This window comes from Dendroctonus ponderosae, unplaced genomic scaffold, assembly GCF_020466585.1.
Source record: "Dendroctonus ponderosae isolate FM_Combo_2020 unplaced genomic scaffold, Dpon_F_20191213v2 Dpon_F_20191213_6, whole genome shotgun sequence".
Classification (NCBI taxonomy): Eukaryota; Metazoa; Arthropoda; class Insecta; order Coleoptera; family Curculionidae; genus Dendroctonus; species Dendroctonus ponderosae.
This window is the reverse complement of record NW_026018814.1, coordinates 5520928-5547288: the sequence shown is the minus strand read 5'-3', so window position 1 is coordinate 5547288 and position 26361 is coordinate 5520928. Positions and strand designations below refer to the sequence as shown.

The window sequence follows — 26361 nt, the reverse complement described above, 5'->3', positions numbered from 1 at the left end:
ATGCTAAACTCAGAGAATTGCGACGAACGATTGATTGTTTGCGACCTGAGAATTAAAGTTATGTTAATTATATTCTGGTTTCACGTAACTATGACCTTGCCGTTAACCGGGTTAGAAGGTTTCACCAAAAGTGTGAAATTCTTTGCACTATACCTAGAATTAGTAAGTTTTAATCCAATATTTCCATTTTATGTATATTTAATTGTTAATGGTTTATTTATTGGTGTGCTACTTACATCTGAAATTACTCTTTACTACGTCTTGATACGCAAATTACCGACCTGTTTGTCTTTAAGTAATAATTGCTCTATTACATAACTAGTAGTGGTATTCTTTGCACTAAATATTATAAACTAGTTAACCTCAATTAGTTATGCATAAGTGTATTTATATGCACAATCTAGGAAATACTTTTCATTCTCCTAATTAAATATGAGCAATGTCAATTATTACCTGACGAATCATTTGATGAATTGCGCTTTAAGGATTACTAAAGTTGAATATTGTTTTTTGACTACTTACATTTTATTTCCAAAAAATGCTTTGTATTTATTGTTTTTAATTGTTTAATATCTTTCTAGCTATCAATCTAGCCATGAAGCGAGGAGCTGACGGCGACATGGGCAGCCCACTGAAACGCTCCAAAAGAGCGGGAGATGAAGAAGTACGCTTACTTATTCCTAGTAAGGTACGTACATCCACATATTTATAAATTCGATGTGTTGTGCTGGCTAACAAAACTCCGTACAGTGGAAAATATTTCCAATAATGCTTCTTACCCAAGGATGCACTTTATTCCGTATTTCTTTCATTTTATATAAGTCATCGTTCTCGGAAATACAAGCTGATGGACCTGCCATAGAGCAGCATTACTTTGTCAAGTAGAATGAACACATCTAATAGACGATATCTAAAGAAAGAAGTCTTTTAAGCAAGTAATCGATCAAAACTGGTCCGGTGTTAGTTTATTTGATTCCATCTTTCTTGTGTTAGCCGCTGAAGTTAAAATATCGTTCTCGGAAGAATTCTCATGGGAAGTGAGTGGGGTGCTGTTCACCGTATTCGTTATATTCTATAGTGATGCGAAATATCGAATTATTTGATTATGGAAAAACTCGACGTGGCGGTCATTAAATTCGAAAAGTTTAATATTGGAAGGATGAAAGTCTGGCTGTATTTTACTATACTATAAAGTATTTTTCTGTACCATTGTACATTCTTCTGAAAGCAAACTATTTGTGTTGTTTTTCAACGAAATTTTATGTCGTGGAAAATTGTTAACTTCTTTTGCTGCTAGCTGTAGATGCGAACTTCTACCGTTCATTATTTGATGGTAATTGTTTTATTTTCAGTGGTTAAGACCCACCTTTGTTGCCAGCGAAAAGTGCTTAAAACTGTTCTTGCAAAGAGCAACGAAAACCTTAATTTATGGCGTATGAGTATTATCAACAAGGGTTCTTACCATGTGGTTAACCTATTTTGGAATAACTTTAGTTCAAATCTAATCACAATTCAGTTTTAGAATCTTGTAGCATTGTGTTGCTCTTTTTCAGTAGTAATGTTTTTAACTTTCTAATTCCCTCCATTTGAATAAAGTTCTTCTAGTGAGTTAAAAGGAAGTTTATTAGTTCGCAACTTCATCTCATTGAAATGTCGTGTATTTTCTCTTCAGTATGTAATTCTGGAATTTTCTTGACCATGCTTTGGAATGCTTCCGATTTATTATAAGTCTTTAGAATGGAATGGGCAAATGAAAACTACACTGAACTCATTCGTTTTATGTCACTTTCAACAATATACATCCATTCAATGTGGAAGATTTTAGACTTTCCTGCGTTTTCTGTCGACAAAAATTGGTTCTATATGCAAGTTTTTTCTTTTTTAATCTCCAAACAGCGACGTTGATGGATTCTACTCCCTTTGTTTACAATTTATTAAATTAATTGTCATTGGTGAGCCACAAAGGTCTCATAAGCCGAACCGTAATTGCTGTTAGGCTGAATTTGTGTCTGTTATTTTAGCTCAATTTTACAATGCCTATGTCTCATACTAAATATCAGCCTTAAGAAAGACTAGAATCACAGGTAAAGCTTGCTTTATTTATCTGTAATTTGAGTTTATTTATTCTCCAAACGTTGCACGCACGGAATGGGGTTTATTTATTTATTATGTGTATTCTTTTGTTCCAAGAGAATCTAAATTAATAAATATTAATTAAAAGTGATGTTATTTCACATTACTTGATCATGAGACGCGCATCGCTAATATAAGCATTGGATGGATATTCGTCGAGTAATGTAGTTCCAAAGCATTTAAAAGAATTATCGTTTGAAGCTATAAACATCCGACGAATCATTTAACCGAAATCTACAGAATGTTTTTTGTTTGAATTTTGGGGGCTTTTTGTTTAATTGATACATTATAAATCTGCATTGTCAATTTGTCGTGGACATTAGAAGTTCTTCTGCTCATTGCAAATAAAATTAGGCATCTATTTCCTCATTACACTATCTATTCATATTTAAATGACTGTAAATGAAACAAAGACAACTGTTGATTAAACGGTGCGATTATAGCGTGCAATAGAAAATGTTTCAACTGAATATTGTCCAATCATTACCTATTCCAATATTGGCCATAAGGTTTACTGACCTAGTTTCCGTAACCAAAAACTGGAAATATTTATCACATTGAGAAGCACTTTAAATGTTACATAAAACATCAAAAACTGTGAAGCCGCATTAAAATAAAACATAAATAAGGCAAAATATACCGGTTTAGAATTTGGAGACGATCCTATATTTTGCTGTGATTTATTCATAATGGGTGGTAACCGAATAATTATTAATTAATAATGAAATACGAATAATAAATGAAAGGTTTTCTGTTAAAATAAGAATCGTTTGCATAATTTTTGCAAAAAGTTTATTAATAAATTTACTGTCACAACAGCCTGCTCAATTTATAGTGCTGTATATGCATAAAACTATTCAACGGGAAATGTAGAATCTATTTCGAGTAAATTACTGACTTAAAATAAACTTAACCTGTTTGCCTTTAGTGAAATAAAATATCATAATTTTTTGCAAATTTATGTCCTTTCTGTCCGCCGAAAAAATTATATAAATTGTATTGTATCTTGATCTAGACAGAATCACAATTTTTCAATTCTATTGTGCTGCAGAATTGAAATGATTTATGAAAAAAATGTTCAGTATACTTAATATTTTTTGCAAATTATTTATATTATGCAGCGAGTAAAAAGCATGCAAACAGCGGGTAAAAAGAAGAAAGGAGTTTAGAAGGATGGAAAAAATGCAAAACAAAAAAGGGCCCGCGCAAGGAAAATTTGATTGCCATGCAAGAAGCACTGAAGGAACTGAAAGAAGATTAGAATAGATAGACGTCTAAGAATGAGAAATTAAGACGATCTTTTAGCTACGGGTCTGCCAAGAGAGGAAACCATTAGGAGATTAAGTGAAAATTGAAACGAAATAAGACGGGTAGGTAAGAAACTGATTTGGAAAGAACGACGGAAACGAATAATTACGAATAGTCCAGTAATTGAAGCAATACGTAACAAAAATCAGACACTAGTTGAATTAATTGTGGAAGAACTGTTTGGTGAAACATGGAATCGCTTGAATTTATTTTATTCGGATTTGATAAAATCGCAATTGTTCCCTCACCAAATTTTAACTCAGTTGGTCGAACACTTTTGATTTTGAACGCTGATTTTGCATTCATGTAGAAACTTAGGAAAACAAGCTATTTGAAACGTATTACGTATTATTCAGCTATTGGAAATACTTGTTGATGAATATCATGATTTGAGTGCATGTATTGTCATTTTCTCAAGTGAGATCATCTATTTAATAACATGATGGTATTTTAATATTGACATCAATTTAATATTAAATAAGGGTGAAGGTCTCCACCGTTAACCGCTTTAACCGACTTTAAACTTTGCTAATGACGTTTAATTTATGAAGTTATAATTAGCCCAGCTGTAGGAAAAATGTTTAATAACGAAAGTTTGAACCATAATTTGTCGGCAAGTCTCACGACAAACTTAAACTTTTGTTTAGACGTTTGCTAGCAGATTGAATAATTCAGTTATAGAAATAAAAATGGCTAACTTATGCAACTGTAATTTATGCCAGCCCTTTCCAATAGATTCAGTATTAAAGTATAATTGCTGAATAAGATTTTTTCCAGTAAACTACGATTCAATAGGCATGCAAATATTAACATAGTATATAGCAATGTACAAATCTATTATAATTCAACAGGACATGGAACATTAGCCGCATTTAGCTCTGCTACTTGCGCTTCTTTCACGGGAAACGGGAGAAACATAAAGCAGAAGTACGCCTAATTGGGGAATATTTGCCCAGATTCTCAATGTTCTTCATGGTATATTTGCCAAGCCGATCATGTAAATGATGACTAGTTTATTAACAGTAAAAGAACGCAATATGATAATAGGCCATTAGTTTCGTTATGATATGCGGCCGATTTATAATAAGTCAATATATAAATTTGATTTCAAAAGCCATTTATCTGTGGAAAATTTCGTGATGATTGTCCAGTTTACGCTAAGAGGAACATTAATGTGGAATGACCGTTCGTGAGAAATGTTATGTACACACTACATGTTTGGTCTGGGTAACAGTGTGTTGTGTTGCTTTGGTGTTGATGCCGCTCTGCGTCAATGCGTTATAACACCTCGCGTCTCATGGTGCAACACCGCAAATAACACTTAAAAGCCCATGCGCATTCGACACCACTACACATAGCAGATGCATCTGTATTTTCCATACACATTTATCGTATTATGAGTACTGCATCATAAATTGCGTAAATAATGTACTTTTTTTCATAAATTCCTTCTTAATCTGAAGTATTAATGGCATCTTTAATGATTAGAAAAGTAGGGGAATTTGAGTATTTCTGTTAAATACTAGAAACTTTTTAAGATTTAAATCATACACATTTCTTGAATTAACTGATCATTAATATATAATTGTTGTTGATCGTAGGTTGCCGGTTCGATCATTGGCAAAGGAGGGCACAATATCACAAAGTTAAGGAGCCAGGTCAGTATTCTACGAAGAAAGTGAAAATCAAAAACGTTTCCAGGCAATAGTATGTGGTGTGGATATTATACAATTTTATTACCGACTTTTACACCTTTCGATTTAGTTTTTATTATTTAAAATTAATTGATGTTACGAGTCAATATAAGTGAAAAATCCGATACTGAGATTGTGGTTGATTTGAGTTTTTAACGCGAGATGTTTCAATATCCATACTATATCTTCTGTAGCTTTTAACAAGTGCGATTCTAAGTGTTTCAATATTTTTGGTACATCTGCAGCTCTAACCTTGAATAACCAGTTAACTTAAATAGTATTAAAATTCCTTCTAAAACCCATAAAATTTCTATTCTATTTTTTTTTTAACATTTTCTGGTTTTAGTTAGGACTTTTGCATCATTTGCATTATTTTTGACAAAGTGAAATATCTTGATCATCATCCCAAGTTATCAAGCTCATGAAAGCTATGATATGTTTTGCAAATGAATGCTGTGTGTAGTGTTAATGATCGTTATTGCAGATTTCGCTATTTCATGCCAATATTTTAAAAGCCAGTACCTGATCTAGGATTTTTTGCTTGAGCAAAAACAAAATCTGCAATATAGAGTACCCTAATGTGATTTTGTGTACACTTTTTAATATACCTAATTTTCTTTATTTCTAGTTTTTTTAGTTTTTAGCGCAATATTTGATGCCCACCTTGACGGATAATATCTTGTGTCTTTTGGATTGTGTGTACAAATACTCAGTTTGGTTTAGTTAGCCTTCGCTGGTAAATACTAAATATTTTTTAATTCATTGCTGAATAATAGTTTAGGGAGTCTAAAGGCCGCTAAGTAAACAGCGATGTGAAACCTTGGAATTACCTTGATGGCGCTTGCAACCCTGTGTAACCACCACCTCAGAGATCATGATCACATTGCAAGTTACTTTTAGTGTTTGTGTGTATGATAATAGGCGCTATTAGAGACAAGATTAATAACAATGGAGCTGTACAATCTGCCTTGCTAGGTAACATGGTTTTGGAGCTTTCATTCGAAATAATAATTTGCAATTGAACATTGGTGTTCCAGTATATTATTTAGAAAAAGGCAACAACTTCCTGTACATATTCTCAAGTTGTTTCCGATGTAATTGCAAAAAGTTGTCTCAAATAGTGCTTTATTTGATACCATTGAAAAGTAAGCGCACACATCCAAAAAGACACGAGAGCTAAGTCACTGTGCTCGGGCCTCATATAGAGTATGTTAACTAATGTGTTCTATCCCCCATGGCCCGCCCACTGCCCATCGTTGCCCGCCCATTTTGTTGTGCGCGGTTACCACACTACTGCCATCTGCCATCACCACGAAAATGAAACTGAACCGTCCACCCGAACAGTACAAAGCCTCGATTACTGTCCCCGATTGTCCGGGCCCTGAACGGTAAATGTCCAACACTACTACTGTCTTTTTATAATTGTTTTCACTACGGCTCTGGTTGCACTGCCTATCAGTATTCCATTTTTTTCAGCTTATCCCCAATTTCATCCATAGGTTGGCCACTGTAATAATATATATCTGTATTGAAAGTGTCTTTTTTTAGAGCGGATAATTTCTGGTTACTATATATCGAGTACTCAGACCAAACAAACGCTAATGTCCAGGTCATCGTGAGGCGAAAGAAAAGAGCACTCTATCAGAACTAGCAATCTGGGCTGTTGCCAGTGATTGGCGTTTGACAGTTTTTATCATACTCATAATGCAGAATTAGTCACTTTACAATCAGTATTTTGGAATGTCCACAAAGCAAGACAATAATGCGGTATTTTCAAAAATAAGGACTATTCTGTAGCGTGATATCTACATCAACACCGCAAGGGGTTTGGAACCTATTAGTTCTAAAAAATTGGGATTAACTGGTAAACCGCCTTTCCAAAATCAGATAACCGGATATTGATTAGACGACCCACCGAGAAAGTTGCTATATCCAGAATGATTAAAAATTGGCCTCGTTCCTTTAGAGATACCGTGGGGAGTACATAAAAACAGTAAATTCTCACAGATATTTGAGATATTGGCAAAAAACGTAATTATAAATATGGCAACAATGCTTTTCAGTCAAACTCACTGGTTGGTTTTTTATAAACAAATGTGAAAACGAGGATCATTTGTGAATGGAGCTATAGATTTGTTACTGACTAGGTGAGAACAATTCAGAGTTCCATTTTTTAATCATCCTCCAAAAAATGTTTACGTAACTCTGAAATATGACGCCAATTTTGAATTACCCTGTATTTCTCATGTATAAGTTTGCACAAAGAAAACATAGAGGAATGGCAGTTCAAGAAGTAATTTCCTCAAGTATTTCACTCATGCCCTGCGAAGTTTTCTCAAAATGCAATGGCTTACGTCGATACGTTACGATATCAATTCATCAACCTAAAATTGAGACTAGTTCCCGAGACTTTGAGGCTCATCTATTTGCAGCTTTTATTTTCAGCACTTTTTCCCTCAGTTATGCCAAGAGGGCAATTCCTTTGTTGGGTTTCGAACTGGAAAAGTTGCCCGATAAACACACTTCTATTAGATTTCACAAAGGTCAATTTTGATTGTTCTCTTAATTTGCTACAGCATGCACAATCGCGTACTGGGAATTAAAATGTCATTATCATTTTCTTTTATTTTACCTACACAGGTGCATGTAAGGTTCAGTGTTCGTTCTAAGTCTGTGATAAATGAACTCCATTTCGTTATTGAGAGGAATTTTTTCTTCAAATTTCGAAGAAATTTATAAACCTGCTTAAATATTTAAGCATATTACCAATTTATTTAGATGGTTCTTCTTGGACAGGTCCAAGTTCTTTTCTATACAAGTTTGCATTCACGGTGGTAGGAGGGGACATCAAGACGCTTTGCTTTATAAACAAATGTCAAAGAATGAGTATTTTCTATAGGTATACAAACTGATAAAGTTTGTAAAAGTTTAGAAAAAAATAGTTTGTATATTATATTATAGAACACCCTGTATAGCTAGTTTTAGAGTTGGGAAACTGTCTAAAATGCCTATGAAAAGCAAATTGAAAAGTACCTAATTAAGTATTTTTTCATACACATTTACATATCTAGATAAATCGGGCGCGCGGCGGCATGACTTATCTCACGTACGACTACCCACATGCGTAAAAAATAATATATTTATTATTGTTGCTCTATATTGCTAACTTTTGCAATCCGTTTGATAGCGCTTATATATCTGCAAAATACTGTCAGGAATTAATCAATTAGATAACAGTAGCGACAATCTTGTAATTTTGAACTGATCTAGTTAGTGAATGGAGCTAGTGATCAGAACAACTGTTTTGTCTGGATCGCTGTCGCAAATTATAAAATGCGTACAGTGAAGCAAAGCAAAATAGAGAAAGTCCAAACGGTACACTTGTTAGACTCCTGGCGCTCGGCCCAGTAGATATTGTACCCATTAGCTTCAATTATAAGGCGCAAAAGAGATTACATGGTTGCGTCTCGATTTGTTTCTTTTTTTATATTTTTTTATATTTTGTGAAACGCCTAATTTGCGATATTGTATCGGTCGAAAATGACAAATTTCTACCTAAATCATTAGACACTTTACTTTCAAAATATACATCAAATCTTAGCACAGAGTAAATCTTGCAAATTGTGTGGTACAAACTCGGGAGCTATTTTCCTGGGACAAGAAAAAGGAAATATACATCCGACACCGGTTTTAGACTTCCCCTTGATTCTAAACTTACGTGTTTTTTGCCTAGAATTAATTTCCTACCCTGCAAGAAAATGGAAGTTTTGAAAGGATATAACACTGTACAAGTTTTGTATGATTGAAGCATCGTGCATCTTTTTTTTGCTTCAAAAAGGGTTTCCGTGTTTTAGGCAGAAATATAACCAAGCGGGTGTTCTTTCAGAACTATATTTGCTTTGCCTATGGACAACACAGTGTTAACACTCAAGAAACGGCACCGACATATTTTATTTGATTATTGAGAACTCTTATATTTACCAACTTTTTTTTAGAAAATTTATATTTATTGCAATCAAAATTTAATAAAGCCCTATTTTTTAAACTCTTTAAATAGTGCTTTAAAAACATTTTTCTTAATTGTGCTTACATATTGGTCATTAAAATGGACCAATTATTGAAGTTCACCAGATATGAGCGTAAAGCGTGGAATCGAACTGCGATCGATAAATCGTACGATTTATTGCGGACAGAGCGCTTAGGTTATTTTTGTCTTTTTATTGTGTTAACTTTAACAAATTAATGAAGGAAATTAGTCGTTTCTTTGGAGGCATAAGCAAATAATCCGGCTGCTGTGCTATCATCTTCACATCGTTTCCAACTTAAAACAACAGAACTGACGTAATGAAATTTATGAAATTGCATCAATTTATTGTGAGAACAATATTCAAGTGTAAAGTCGGCGACGGCCAAGAAGATGACCTTTAATAATTGACCAATAAATCGGGGAAATGTGCGTAGTGTAATACCGACATAAACTTGAATTGCAGAAAAATATTATGAAAGTTCAATTTTAATGTAACCTAATTAATTCTACTTCTGGCAAAAAACATTCATTCTGGTTCTTCTCATGGATGAGAGTTTTATGTGCGTCACTATAGACAAGTATCTGTTCTGCTCACTGTCATGAAATGAAATTCAGGATACTCATACATTATTATTAGTGGCCGCCATAATGATAATTTTTCAACCGCTGTTTAATTTTGGAATAATAGTTATACTAAATGCTCTGGTTTTAACCAATTAATGTGATGCCACTAAAATTACATATCATCTAAGCAATGCTTTACTGATGATTCAAATGCCAAATTATGTTGTAAAAAGGCTTATTGTAGAGTTCTGAAGTACATTCAGTACGTCCATATTAAAAGTTACTAATTTGGAGCGTTTTGTCATCAATAAACCTGCTTTTCGAAGATCCGAAATCCTTAATGCTAGAATAACATCCCAGTTCCAAAATTTGGATTGCTCTAATGGTGTGGATTAATAACTGAATTGAATTAACTAACTAATGCTTTACATTTACATTGTATATTTGCTCAATTCTGTTTTTGCCACAGTGAAAACTGTACATTTTGTATCAATTATAAATTATTAAATCAGCCCCGATTATTGTCGTATTGTCGCCTGAGGTAAATGATACTGAAACGTTATTAGTACACAGTTTTGATCCACGTTTCCCATTTAATTCCTGGACTTTATTCACATTCAAATTTACTGTGTAACCACCACGTATTTTTAGAAGATTTCCTGGTATCAATTAGGCTTACTATGTGTATGTAAGTATAGTACCCGACATTTAAGCCTAACTTTACTGCTACGCAATAACTCATGCCTGTTAAAGTTCATGTAGGTGCGGTGCAACCAGCCTGAGCCAATCATCCTTGCTATCAGTTGATAAAACATGATCTTGATTTCTAAACATTATTTAAGTCACTTCCTTTTCATTAAGTGAGTGAGTCTAGTCTACAACAATTACAATTCAGTTTCAGCGGCCATACAAATGGTATATAAGGACATAATAACCGATTATTGTTAAAAGCGGAATTTTTTGTTCAAATTTATAATAAACTAATCTTTTTCGGTTTTGCAGCTCAAGATTTCTTTCAAATTAAGCATTTTTTCTAATTTCTTAAAACATATTCAACTGAAATGCACTTTAGGTTTCAGAGTCAGTTGATACTGTTCCGTCTGCTACAAGCCGAAAAGTGTTTTGAATTTACCATAACTTTTGCGGTATCTTGACGGTCAATTTTAAAACGCTACTTCAGATGAAACCCATTCATTCTCCTCCATGAAAAGCCATGCAGTCCTTCACCTCTTCTCTAATATTCACTATAATAATGCGTCTTTAATGGATGTAACTATCCAAACTGTTGGGTGCCAAACAGACGGCTGTATTCCTAACATTCTTTTTTAACATTAGGCAAGAAACTGCACTGTTAATTATCACCCATACCGTTTGAAAACAAAAGTTAATTGCCTTTTTGAAAAACGGTTCTTTCCCACTGCTTTGCTCAATAACTCTTACTTGTCTGAGATTATAGTTTGAGGTTTGTACTTGATGAAAATAATATAAATCAGCTGATGACTACTACTTCGTCAAAGCTTAATACTAGTTATGTCTTTTTACAGGTTGTTAACACTGTCGTCAGATATGGACAGCCTTTGCAATATCGTAAACGATGTGATCCCAAACCTGGAAGAGGCAAGTACCCAAACTAAATTACTTAAAATTAAAAGTAACTTTAGATAGAATAAAATTTGTTCCTGTTTTGCATCGGGCCAATAATTATCTAAAGTTTAGGAAAGTTGGTCCTTCCTTATATTAAAATATATATAGATATATTACATACACCTCGGGTAGCCTATTTTGTTTTCAATTTTTCTCTTTTAACGCTGTTTAAATTTAACACCTTTTAATCATAAAAAAAATCACTTTTTGAAACGATATAAAAATTCTTATTGGTATATAAATACGTTTTTAGTTTCATGTGTTTCAATTTTCGTGGATCGATTTAAACAACATAAGAGCATCGTTATTAAAGTGTCACCGAATTACTAAAATTAATCTTGAAAGTAGGCTCGCTACGGGCACTTATGTTGCTGGAACTGAGAAATCTCCTTCAACTTACTTAAAGCAGATAACTTAGGTGCTTAATAGAAGCTCGTGTAACAGCATGAAGGACTCTTCTAGTGCTCTCTTTGCGAACTGAAAATTTCTAAGTTGCACTGGACAGATTCGTCGGCATAAAGTAACACTATACAAGCAAGCATAGAGACGACGTGAAACGAAATGCTAAATAAAACAGGTGCTCTTGTTTCTGTTGAAGTCAAATTTGATCCTTTGTCTGTCTAGTCGATTTTTAAGTAGTTGGAGCTTTTCAGTCTCGAATTTGAAAACTGTTTAATTTTATTAAATAGCTCTCACCATCGCCAATATGCAGATTGTCTCAACTGGAACTTATATAAAAAAGTTTCATCGAGATAAATTAACTTAATGTTCAAACTAGGATTTGCTAGAATGATACTTTTTATTTTAAGTTTGATTTGTGGGCATGCAATATTTGCTAAAATAATGCCGTGTGCCGGAAAACTAATAAAATTACCACGATTCCAAAAATGTAATTTTCTTTTTCCCCTGCAAACAAATTGAAAGGCATTTATCTTCATTACATCAGTTAGAGCATTCGCTGCACGTGATAAATTCTCAATCGATATATTTTACTGGCTCCAGTTTTCAACAAATTTCAATTGGTGGCATGAGATTAAAATGAATTAATTCCTAAAGAAAATCTGTCTGGATTTACTTTATCCCAGTTTATTCAAAGTTTAGAATCTTGTAATTATTTATCTTATACTTGTTTGACTGGAGATTAACTTGACCTTCCGCTTTAAACGTACGTCGTTTTTTTAGTATTTAATTTTTAGTACCCTTTGGATCTTATGTATATATGATAAGAAAATTTCAAATTTATTTATCCGAAACACTAAAAGTTTTAATTATAGCTATAATGACGATTTATGTCATGTTTATCAGAAGTTTTAAAGTAAATGAATATTAAAGTTCAGAAATTTGTTTAGAATGGAGCAACGGCTGGAAACGGAAACGATATTGATATGCGAATGATGGTTCATCAGAGTCAAGCTGGATGTATCATCGGTAAAGGAGGCAGCAAGATTAAGGAAATTAGAGAGGTGAGTGATTATTATTAATAATGAAAACATGTTTAAATTGAGTTAGTGTGCATAATTTTCAAACGAAAGATTTCCTAGTTGAAGTTGTAAGAGGATATTTGAAAAATTTAGTAAGATGTTGCAGTGAGTGGAACGAATACCAGAAAATTGTTGATTAACGAGATATTGTCTACATCACTTCATTTCATTCGTCGAAGGAAAGTTTCTAGAGATTATCTCAGGATGGTCTTGCAATTTAAAAAACTTCAATTCAGAATCTTTTTCCAGCGAATACTAACTACTAAGTAATTGCCGAAGTTATTATGCGTCTTAACTTTTACACCAAAACTAACTAATGTTAGTTTAAACTAACTTTTAGCAACTTATTGAACATAAAAACAAAATACAAATTAATACGATTGTGTCATTTCTTCCTTATTATTGGCAATGCATATTTACGTTTCACCGAACAATGCAAATTTAGTTCTGAAAGTATGTGCTATTGTTTTTCTTAAATTTCCTGTTGTCGCGTACATCTGTAAATACAAAAACTAACCTTCATAAAGACGCTAAAACCTCAAAAGCAAGTAAGCGACTGAACGACCTAAAAACTTAAACCGATGTAGCCAGATTTTACGCGATTTTGCTTTGATGTCCAATACAAGTATTTTTTTATGCGAGACGGTGGAAGAGGGTTATTTTTTTATAAAAAAATAGGGCAGGTTGAATCGAGGCTTTTAACTGGATTGATTGAATAATTTATAGAATTTCCCAATTTCCGTTTTGGCAAAAAGTTGTTTAGATCCTTTTTATACTTTGTAATGCTGTCCACGACAATCTATTGAAAATGTGTGCTTTGTGTAAGACTTTGTATATCTACAGCCATCCATTCAAACGGTAACAATTATTACTATTAGCAACGCGAACACTAAGTACACCCTTTGATGAAATAGGAAACGATCGCTACCGAAAAAGCTTGTGCTTGTTTCGCACATGTATTCTGAAACTTTCTAAAATGTTTAATGAAATTTTATGAAACCATTTTTAGTGAAATTATCTAATCCCTGTTAGCGTTGTTGCGATATTAATGTAAATACACTTGTATATATTTATACATATATATCAAGCCAGGTATACAGAATTATTTGCATACTTCAGAATATTCGCACTTTTCACAAGTTGATCATATTTCAAACCAGTCATTTTTATCGGCGCTCTATTCGATTTTACGTTCGACATCAACTAATATCAGTCAAGCCTAATTTCATCTTTCCCATATAAAGCACTCTGAGTGGCCCATACATATTTTATATAAAACATTCTTTTCAAAGAATGCCTATCTCTAGGGAATCGGGTGTGCTTCTAAAAAAGAAAAGCAGCAAATACGAGAAATATGTTTTATGTTTGCCCCAAAACGGCGCTAAATCAATAATATACTTCGAATATATCCTCAGATCGAGTGTCTTCCTCCTTTTTCTCGGTTGCCTTTCACTTTAGCAATGATCATAATATGATTGATTCGATAATTCGATTAAATGAGATATGGGTTAAAACTGAAGGAGATGTAATATATTTCGGATATATCATTTTTTCGAAGAGTCCGTATAAGGCAAGTTGAGTAATATATTTAGTAATTCGTGGACGAAAGCTGGTAATCCTGTTATAATGTAATGAAATTAAACTAATTGTTAAAGAGGTAAATTGTCGAAAAACACATCTGAAAATGATGATCAGTGCGTTCTATCAATAAAAAAACTATTTACATCTGCGCTCGCGTTATTTTTCGTTTCAGCTTATTAAAGTATTATTCGCTGCATTACTTCCTTCATCTACTTCTTATAAGGCGTATGTATGTATAGTCAAGCTTGTACATCAGTATTGCGTTGTGGGCGAACAAAGTAAAAGCTGTTTAGGGAGCAAACTTTTCCCACCAAATAATACAGTTTTTATCAGACGTTTCAGTCTCATATAGCGCATCTGCTAGTTTCATTATAAAAGTAGCATATTGTATATTAAATAAGTTAAAATTTCAGCAAATGGGATTAGATTTATTATTTTTTAAATGGGCAAAGGCGTTTGAAGTACTTTTTTACCACTGCTGGTTTTTCATCAGAGCTTAATGCGGAAATATTGCGCTTCAGTCACATATACCATATTAATATTTAATTCTGTTTCCACATGACACGCACTTTACAGCACAATGAACACACATTTTCGTCACAGCATATGGAACCAACCACACACAGGATATTCCGTGACAAAGTTCAAATTTTATTGTCGTAGATTTTTACAATTAAGATAACCGTTATTTTTTTCCTTCTGTAAAATACAAAAATCAATGTATGTCTTGCCGAAAAATAGTGGCACTGTTCTTACTCAACGCGCTCTTCTTAAGAAAAATGTTTGTTTCAAACTGACTCAAGTAACGGCTTGAAATTTTGGCCCCAAAGATGCTGAAAGTTACATGGAAATCGTCCGGAATCCTGATTTTTTCAATTTTAGTGACTAGCGGTCTCAAAATGGATATAATTTGGTGGTTTGGTAAAAGTAGTTGGTTTTTCGTTGCGTGGATGCTTCTAATTATGCAACCATGCTGTCCTCTGCTAGTGTTTAAGTTTCTCTACAGCTGGGGTGTATTTTTATATATTAACCGTTTTAAAATATTTCTCATAATTAGAGATTTTCAACCCAATAAATCAAACTGTGATTGCCTCGATTTATTTAGTATTTCAATTTTTAGAAGCGAACGCTCGGCTAGGTACCGTGTGGATTATGCAAAAACAAATTTTTAAAGTTTGTCATAAAAAAGCAACTTGAACTAAAATGCAATGTCTCTTTATATCAGTAAGCTCCACCGGTTCAAGGAGATGCTGGTTGCTCCAACGTCTATTTGATTTCTCTCTCGTTTTTAATTAGAATTGTTCAGCTTTAGCTTAGCGAAAAACGTATCAAATTACTGCGTTGAATGTCTGCCTAATCATTTTAATTATCTTGCCTTCTTCTTTCAAAGCCAAGTTGGTGTGTTCTTACAAAGCAACTCATGTTCATATCGAATGCGAAAGCCATTATGGTATTACAAAATCAAATCGAGATGTTTTTAGAAGTTATTCGATGGCATCCAATTAATTCCATAAGCAAACAATTCGATTTTTTCCATCACTAAATTATATTCAGTTTAAATTATTTCACTTTATCATGCTGTACTCTGTATATTATTACGTTCACGGTAATGTCGGGTATTCTATTTCTTCGTCGTCTTCGGCAGGTGGTGATTGTCATTGCATGTGGAGCCAAGTCGGCGCCGTGCCTTCACCAACGGCCGACAACCCCAATCGATTTCGACCGCCACCCGCCATAATGGGGCTCATCTGGCGGTTTAGATGACTTCTCCTTGCTTTTTATATGACACATATTTCTACCGCTCCCGGAAAACGGAATTAACTGTGTGCATGGCAAAAGAAGTTCATATGTTCGGTTTTTTGTTCGGCTATTTGCCAGACGGTTTTAGCAGTTCCAACGAGCTTTTTTGTCTTGTCATAAGAGTTCATTGGAGATGAGTCATCTTTTTTCAACTCGGTCACGTTTCTCAAACTTTCGACCGGATGTATCTATTGGTTTTAGTAATATCATCTAAGATCAAGGTTTGCAAACGCTTCACCATTACAATATTATGAATTGTTTTGCTCTAAATCAATTCGATTTTCCTGTCCAAAACTACTCATCTGCACTCATTGAGAAACATGGCTTGATGTTTAAAACTTGAGCAATTAATTGAGGTTTTTTATAGCGTGGCTTTTGCGACGTCTATTCGATAATTCTGATATAAAAAAACTTCAACTATTTATGACACTTCTTTAATTTTCTTATTATTCTTCAAATACACCAAGTTCTTCCGCTCAGTATCTTACACTGCGTTATTTCCCGATTCGAACTGTTTCAAGTTCATAGGAGATGCCGAGAGTAATTTCTTCATCGTCCATTCTATTTTTTTGTTCCGGAAGACAAGACGTGAAGCGCATTTTACGTTACAGCAAATATGATGAAAGGGGGCAGGTTTTCATAAAATTAATATAGACACCCGGTCAATTTCTCGAAGTGAAAAAATGTGATGTGAACATAGCAAAAGAGTAATTTTAGAAGCTACAAAATACTGGGTGTCTCCGACAGAGACGCAAGCCCTTTCGCAAATATTACTTCAGCATTACGTGGCGTTTGTTCGTAAAAAGTTGATCCGTATTTAAGTCTGGCTCTTCTAAAGGATCTTTCCAAAATTGATTAAAGTTATCATTACAGGTTGGAATTATCCAGGTCCCAGAAGGTAATGTCTAAATTCATTTAAATATCAGCAGGCCATTTTATGGACAGAAGTTTAGAGCCGTAAATTTTTATTTGTACCAGATTTATTTATAGTGTAGGGTGGTCCAAAAATAAGTTACAACCATCAACTTCAGTTTTTCAGAGGAACGCACCTTATAATTTAAATTTTCAATTCTAAGAATTAAAAAAAAAACTGTTAATTATAAATGAATTTGGACGGTACTTCTGGGACTAGTGCCACAAAACTTGTGTTTGTATCACAACTTTTAAGCAAAATGATCCAACTTAAAGATGTGCACATCAGAAACCCAACTTTTACATGTGTCATTATACATCTTAAATTTAAGAAATGCAGAAATTGGAGCGATAAGTTGAAAAATAAATTTTTTGTGTGTGAAAGTGATATCTTTACGAAAATTTAGTGCGAATACCAAGATGGAATTTGCAAATCGTAAATGAATTAAAATAAGTCAATGTAGAAGTAAAGCGTACAAAAGTGCAGTTGAAAATTTAGAATATCACGAAAGGGTTACATCTTGCATAACCATTTCGGCTTTCTATTTACAAGTAAAATATTTCAAAGTTTCTAGTTACAGCTAAAATGGTCTCAAGTCACAACATATTATTAGTTCTCCGAGATTTCGACGATTAATTAAAAAGACGACGGTTCAAATGGGAATTATTTTTTTTCTTAAATGACATCCTTTAACTAATTATAAGTTTAACTGATTGCGGGGTCATTAAAGTTCAGTTTCGTATCATACTTTTATACAAAACAATTATGAAATTTATATTTTTTAAATTTAATCAGGTTTTTAATTGATGGAGCTAATCGACTTCATTTACTTTTGGAACAATTTTTGATGAATCAGAAAAGCCACAACCAAAAATATAAATTGAATATTAATTAAATTTTAGTTTGCAAAAGTATGCCCCAGAGCACAACTTTATTAAAATCATCAGAATCGGAAAGGAAATTATTCTTATTAGTCTGGAACCTTGCCAACGCGAAGATTGTTTTAATGTGATAAATATAAAATGAATAACTTGTTTTTTATTGGCGCAATTTCATTTCATTATATCTTTGTAACAATTTGGAAATAAATATGTATTTGTTTTTTGTTTGTGTATAAATAAGAGAACATATGTTTTACCTTTGATATTCATTTATGTAGCCGTTTGTCTTACTTTGTTTGCCCGAAAGATATAACAAGCTTAAGGAGTCGAGTCGGTGTGCGTTATAAAAAGCACTTGTTTTCCAATAGAGTGATGTTTATGGCATCGAGAAAATGCTGTCGTTCCGAGACGAAGTTTTCGAAATTATGAATTTCAATCGTACACCGATCTTGGCAGCAAAATGATACATAACCGACTCAAAAAGGTTAAAGGTGAAGAATGGATTATAGGAAAAACCAAGGAAACTAGTTACGAGGGTTAAACCACAGGTGGGCACATTATAAGAATCCAAGTTTTCTGAACCTGAACTAAGTTCTGCAAAAGAAGTTTGCTTATTTCGTTAACAGTGCAAAATGACCAATTACATAAAAAATTGTTTTATCAGTTGCTAAGCCGTGCTGGGCAATAGGCAGAATACAACCGATTCTAAAAAACTTATTGATTAAAAGGTTTCTTCTAAGTTCGTTCGTATAATGTCTGCATGAGACATCTTATTTGATTAGGGCGTAGGAAATTGTACGTTTTAAGAGTTGGGAACGATTATAATTAGCCCTGTTTTGAGTGAGCCTTGAAATTTTAACTCAGTCAAATGTTCTATAACATACAAGTTTTAAAATATCAAAATTTTAGCTTGCGTGCTTAACACCACTGTGATGGTATCAAATTTAACTCCCTCTTCATTCATTTAATTTGCTCGTTTTCAAATGATTCATTTCCACTGCAAGTAGGTGCGGAAATTGACAAGAACATTGTGTCGATGTTAGGAAGATGATTGGAGCTTACCCGATTAGATAAGTTCTGAGCGAAATTATTTGTTGATGTGTCTTCTAAAAGCCATATAATTAGTGGAAATCATTCCCCATCATGTATCAATTTTTTTGTGTATCTGGAATTTGTATTAACTGCTTCGTTTTCCAAAAAGTCATCAATGCGTGACCAGTTTCAGATTCTGATGAGTCACTGAGTTCAATAGATTGCTTGTGTTCTCTTCGCTTCATAGCCTTCTGTTTCTATTTTGCTGGTTTTGTTTTATTTATCAATTTGCGCAGTTTTTGCGGTTACATTTAACGTATTATTATCAATACTGAATTTGTGAGTGTAAAATTGTTGATCTGCAATCTGCAATGAGTTTTTCAATGTTCGACATTTTTTTCCATGCTTTGAGGAGAGGTAGCATTTGTATCGTTAATTTTATTATAAATAGGACATTTTATTATTTGTTGTGGCTTCCGATTTCCTGTTCCGGGAGGGTTATTTTTATTTCTCCATCTGCCTTCGTAATTCCCGGACCGTAACACACATTGCGCGGTCGGTTCTCCTCCAACTCCCGATCATGTCACGCACCCTTCGCGGCTCAGTTATTCGGTGGATTTCGTTCGTCTACCCCTGCCTCAGCTCGTGAGTAATCCCTCATTTTCCGTTATTTTCGATGTTTTCCGACGGACAATTTCGTTTAATTGCTTCGACCATAAAATCCTGGAACAGTGTCAGTTTATTCGTCATCAAGTGAAATTTGATTGTCTTCTTGAATTTATTGCTTAATTCACAATTGTGTTATTGAATTTCTTTATATCTGAGCTGAAGTCATGGAGTTTGGGTCACAAAGAATTGATATGTCATTCGTAAAAGAAAGGTATAATTAGTAGAATTTTTTGAAGCAACTTTGCATTTAATAAAATTTGATACTGGATTATATTTTGGGGTGCTTTATTTGCGAAATATTTCAATTAATATCTCGTTTTCTACCATTTTCGAAACCTAACACTATTTGTTTTCGTTTCAATTTTGCATTATTGAGAAACTAGCCTTACGTGTTTTTTTTGTTGATTCTCATTCAGCAGATTTTATTCAGGACAATTATATATATAAGCGTAAATTTTCATTAGTAATTCTATTCTAAGATAGTATATCTATTGTATGGCCTTATGAAGATACATACAACCTACTACATTTACGACCAATAGTAAATTATCTATGTAACCGATTAAAGTATGTGCACCCTTAAACATTTATTGTCTTCAGTCTCAGCAATTAACGTCACAATAAAGATATTCGCCAATTCTATGTAGAGTGATCCATAACTAATACAGAGCAAACAGTTACAACACCTGTTGACTAAAAACCTTTGAGTCAATTAAATTAAAATTCAATTCAAATAAAAGAAAAATTCCGTATTTTGCAAACAATTAACTTCAACAAAACCTGCAACATTAGCACAAACTTCACTATTTAAATGGTACCTCTTGTAGACAGCTTTTCTCAATTGTTTTTCTTTTGTTCATTTTGAGCAATTTACGGCTAAAATGTACTTACGAGCGGTAAAACAATGAGATTCAAAGCGGGCGTTCACGCTGCTGAGGTCTCCAAAATACATAAAAGCACAACATTTGTTAGAATACTACTGTGAATGTTGATTAGGTTTTTTCAAAGTTGAAAGAAGGTTTCAGTTTAATTGATAGAAGAATATCTTTCTCAGATATTTTTCCAACGAGCCACAGTTTCGTAAGTGCCTTTACAAATACTTAAAATTATTCTAATTCCTAGCTGATTCAGTAGTCATCAGTCACCCTATATATTTGAGTACAACTTTTTTTTTTAATGAAGACCATGTCATAAACACTTCACAAGTTTTTCAATAGACGGTTTTATGAATCTGATTAAGAACGTAAAAAGTTGTCAGCACATATTTCCTACATCCAATCAATCAGTCAATCTCCATTTTGATGTATTCAAGCCATCCCTCATGCAATTTACTTCGTTATGTGAAAATCAATAATTTACATTTTAATTGAGAGGATTTGGAAACCTATTGCGGAATATTTCATATGGAATTTCTATTAAACAACAATGAACATGTTCTGTAATTTGTCCAATTTTTACTATTGCTAATATAACTTTTTGAATGATAATATAAAATAAATACAGTAATTTATTTTTTATTATAGGAGTAATAATATATGTATATAATAAAAAATTAAGCAATGCTCGGTTAAAATACGACAAAACATCTTCTCAATTGTAACTGAAAAGTGTTTGCATAATTCAGCAAGGGTTTCAGTTATAGGGTTTCAAAATAAGCGTATTTTTTTTGCAAAAACAGTCGTGAAAGAACAACAGCAACCAGCATTAGACATGTTTTATTCCACATTTGCATGATTATGAAATACGTTCAAAAAAGTGCTTTTGCTCACATTAAAGCGACATACGTATAAGAAATTCCGACTAAATAGAAGACACAAGTTACGGAACATTATTGTTTCATCCATCTTTTAGTAACTTTTTACGTTTCTCTCCGAGTGAAAAGTTTCTGGTGCTTCAGGTAAAATATTGCGCCGGAGGTCGCCAGCACGTATCACCTTATGTACATAAATTGACTTGGAAAAGTTCTCAGTCTTTCTTTCTTTTCAAAAATAGAGAAAATTGAGTATGGATAAGGGGCCATTTGTAAATTAAACGAGCAACTGTTCAGAACAAAGTTTTAAAAACCTCTGAAATCTTTAGTTACTACGTAGTCCTAAGTATTTGCCAATAGTTTTTCATTGATTTGAGATACTTTGATTTTATATACTTATCGTTGCATTTCAATGAATTTAATAATTAAATTCATTATTGGATTTAAATTGTGTGTTAAATGTTACACCGTATTTTGGCGGTGATTTCTCACAATGAACGGACTTAATTAACTTTTTGTCAAATAATTTGGCATTTAGACTGAATAATGCCATTGCAAAATTCTTCGATTAATCAAAAAACGTTTTTTTTTGCGAGGAAATTCGTCAATTCACTCTTTAATATTTTCCTTAAATACCATACGAAACAACGACTTTCTTTGTTTTATGATTAATGATGTAGGCTAAGCAGCGGACAGACTAATGAGACATTCAGGCAGATAATTCTATTGTCATGCTTTTTTCAGCACAAAATATTTCAATACAGAAAAAAATATAAATTCAAATAAAAGTCTACAGTTGATTAATTTATACAAATACTTATCCGAACTTTGATACAGTCATTCGAATCAACAGCTAATTACTCAATGTTCAATTTCGTAAAAGATAGACGGTAATATTTTACTGTCAACTGCAAAACTTTATCAAATACAGTTTGAAATGCTATTTTCCAATCAACTAGAATCTATGCAAACCCAGCAAGGATCAAATGGAAGGTCTAGTTTAGGAGGAAATGCCGGAATGCTCGACAAAATCAACGAGGTTAAATTTCGTATGCAAGGCACAGGGTTGAGGTCCGACATTTGCAATTTCACACCACGTTTGCTTCTAAAATTTACTGTGGGAAATTTCAATATTAAACCGAGATTCTCCAGCTGAACCTATTTTAGGAGATAGAGTGATTGGATTAGGCTGCCCTGATAATTTTCTACAACTGAGAAGTCGGAAGATGTTTTGTGCTCTTTCAATTCGTGTTTTGCTGCATTGTTATTGCTATTAATTCATCAATCTCATGATTAATAAGTTTTTTTTTCTTTATTTCCAGAAAATTGGCACCCGTATCAAAATATTTTCAAATCCCGCCCCGCAGAGCTCTGACCGTGTTATTCAGATCATTGGTGAGCCGGCCAAGTGTATCGACACTTTGCGTGAGGTGCTTACCCTAATTAAACAGGTAAGTTATTCACTAATTATTAATTCACACAAACAAAAGTTCGTGTGATTGTGTGGTTTCGAGGGAAAATTTAATGATATTAGATAGTACTTAACTACAATAACTTGGTATTATATTCTTTTCCTTCCGGGGTTTCAGTCAAAGTGTGAAATATTTTTTTGTATATCGTTTATTTCATAACGTTTTTGCGAGACAACAGAGCTATCATCAGCTTTAAAACTCATCCAAACTCATAATTGGTAACCATTAGATTCTTTTAGGTCTTTGCTGCCTTGAAACCTCAAATTTGTTCGAATTATTGTCCTTTGAAGGACAATTTCCATCAACATTCCTTTGAAGGACAATAATTAGCTAGAACGCGTATGATGGAAAACAACAGTGTGTATTACTCTACAGCAAAGTGTCCCGAGTTTATTATCTAAAACCTCTATTTATTCAGATCTGAGCTTATTTTAATTTCACTAATTAAAATCGATTTTTTGTAATTTTCTTCAAGCGATTATTTTCGAAAGTTGTTTAGACAGTGTTGGTGTATGTCACTTGAAAATTAGCATTTATTTTTCGGAGATTGCTTTCGGTTATGCCTCATTACAAAAGCAATATTATGCATAGAAACTGGAGCAATTAACAGACCCCAATTTTCGCTTTGGCAATAAAGAATTTCCAAGAAAAAAATGTGCATGCTATTATAAAGTGGTTTAAAAATTTAGAGGTTTCATATAAAGTTGAATCTCAAAACGAATTATCTCATGATTAAAGGTTTTCAATTTGCATGGAATTTTTCATTTTATCAGGGAATAATTTTTTATTTCTGGGTCAGGTTTTAATAAGAACGTCAAATAGTAATTAATTTTAGTCAAATGTTGATAAATGGCCTTAAGAGAAATATGTACAAGCCACTAGATTTAGAGTAAATCCTTTAACACCATCATGCAAAAGCGTCCAGATTACTAATAATCAGATAAAGGCAGATTCAATTGTCTTAAATTCAATTGCGCATCTCATTTTTTTGTTTGTCTGCCAAATGTGAAACAATATGAAACCAATCACATTGTGCCTCATTCAATTTGGTTTTGTCACTTTTAGTTACCCTTGAAAATCTGACTCTACCGAAAGTGTATATATTCGTTTTCCATCACGCGTAGTTCAAACCTTCAGTTATAATAACTTGGAAACTTATATTAGAGAAAATTTTAAAAACATTACTATTTTAAGCAATAAAATACGAAAATTTTACACAAGTAATAAATAGTGGTGAATGTTACTCTCTTTGTGGTGCAAAGTTTTATTTATTCAACCAAATATATTTTTTATAATATTTAAGCAGATACAGGAAAATTTACTATACATTTCTAATCGGTTAGAGATCCTGTCAGGATAGTGGGTTTGGTCTGGCATCATCTTTTCTCGTTGATTTTATCATGTATATTACTACGGAAGTTTAATTATGAGAATAATGGTTTCCTAAGGAATTATCTGCTGAGTTTGCCTGGTTGTCGACGAAGGTTTAATTTACTTAGAATGTTCCTCCACTGAAAGGCTTTAAATCTATTTGAAACACTCGTTTTTGTAAATCCTCAGTATTTAATCTTCTCGCATTACCTTTCCAATAAAAATATCACAGCTGATACGGGTGGCCAGTTTCTAAGTTTATTCTCAACATGTGCAAGTTAAGGTGGAAATTTTATAGCGTGTATTAAATATATGTTCGTTGTCAAACATAAAAGCAATTGGACATGAAGTTTCAGCCTTTTGAAAATATCTCATATGAATTTGCAATGTTAATGCAACCGTTTTACAATTCCATGTTTAGCTAGATAACTTTCATGCATCAAAATGTAGCAAATTGCATCGTATGGGGATAAGGAGCTTCAATATTTTGCCGAGGCGAAAGCGACATGATGGTTACCTTGATATATCTGAACACTTTATTTATTTCAAATATTTGCTGTGCGGTTTTAGTAAGCACATCGTTTGAAATTCAATTTATTCTAACTATTCAGTGATTTACCTATGTGATTTATTTATTAGTTATATTCTCTATGACGAGAGGATAATTCGTAGACCGTTGTTGACTATACAGGTCACTGGAAATGAAAAGGACTAGGAAGGAAATAATAATTTAGTTTAATTAGGATTAAAAATTAACTACGAAAAAACGAATAGATCAACGGATACCAAATCCACCCTACGATTCAGTTGATGAATATGAAACTAAAAGTTCTGCATGTCCATCAGGGGCATAGTAACTCTTAGCTTGCCGAAAGAAGCGTAGTGCCACCTGGAATGAAAGAAAAAATGTGTTTAATACCGCAGGAATTCTGCCCAAAGCCAAAATTATTTGAAATCAGCAAAGCAAAGAGAAATAAAAAGAATCCATAAAACTTCAGTTGCTTGTCGGAAAACTAAACTCAGTTCAAGCTAAAACATTTTTAGATTAGAGATCATTGTTACTAGCTTTCTGCAAGCTGTCATCCTATCCTCCATTTTCTTCCCATTAATCATCAAAACGTTCACTACACTTACAAATGACCTCACTTGCCATAAGGGTCACAATAATTCCATATTTCCGATATAATGCGATTCACATGACATTGTCGATAGCAAAATTAAGTAGTCATTTAGACACTGCTGAAGGAAAATATCTGTTTTCTTCAGCAATTTCTTTTTCTCTAAAATAAAGTTGATTAGACGAGAAAATTAACCAATAGGCTTCTAATCGAATAAGATGAAAGGAATTCTTCACTTCGTCACAATTATGAAAAAACCACACTCTATTAAAACGGACCGCCACCTTTTTGTGATATCCAACCTAATCTATTTCAAATCCAAAAAACTGAAATTGAAAATTGAAGTTACTGTAGAGAAATGTTTAATATAGATTCTTTATTGAAAAACGAAATATTATAGTAATTTGATTCTTTAGAGCCCTATCAAAGGTGTTGTTAACCCTTACGACCCACATAACTTCGATGAGTTCTACGCCAATGAGTATGGCGGATGGGGTGGTCAACAACAAGGGGGCGGTCGGGACAGAGAAGGTCCTAACTTTGGAGGCCGCACCGGAGGACGTGGAGGACCACCAAGAGGAGGCGGCGGAGCAGGCGGTGGACGGTAAGCCTTTATCAAGTATATTTTATATTTAGTAAGGGAATAACTAGTTTGCAATGATTAACTTTAATTCTGTTCTATAAATAATCATGAGCAATATGTCGATCAAATTAATAAAGGAAAATCAGACGAGCATGAGATTTTCTTTAATTGGCATCTACTGCATATCCAAATTTTACAAATTAATGTTTTGTGCGTCCTGTAAAACTACATCGCTCTAACGACTCTAGGCATTAAACGGCATAATGATGGCTCAGTCTTGACTTGATTCATTAATTTTGCTAGCTTTAATAGGAGTTTTATTTCATTACTTTTAATAGAA

At 33.2% G+C, this 26361-nt stretch overlaps 1 protein-coding gene across 6 annotated transcripts in view; it reads left to right on the top strand.

Moving 5' to 3' along the window:
• Positions 1-26361, top strand: part of LOC109540465 (heterogeneous nuclear ribonucleoprotein K homolog) — a 75525-nt gene that overhangs the window by 40726 nt on the left and 8438 nt on the right. For 5 of the 6 annotated variants that reach the window (XM_019908864.2, XM_019908865.2, XM_019908868.2 and 2 more), the window contains 7 exons: positions 582-688; positions 5043-5099; positions 6480-6523; positions 11271-11343; positions 12720-12833; positions 22800-22928; positions 25855-26042. In XM_019908864.2, coding sequence (XP_019764423.1) covers positions 596-688; positions 5043-5099; positions 6480-6523; positions 11271-11343; positions 12720-12833; positions 22800-22928; positions 25855-26042 — 698 coding nt within the window. In that variant the 5' untranslated portion in view covers positions 582-595. The remainder of the gene's footprint in view (positions 1-581; positions 689-5042; positions 5100-6479; positions 6524-11270; positions 11344-12719; positions 12834-22799; positions 22929-25854; positions 26043-26361) is intronic. The other variant, XM_019908870.2, reaches the window with a different exon arrangement.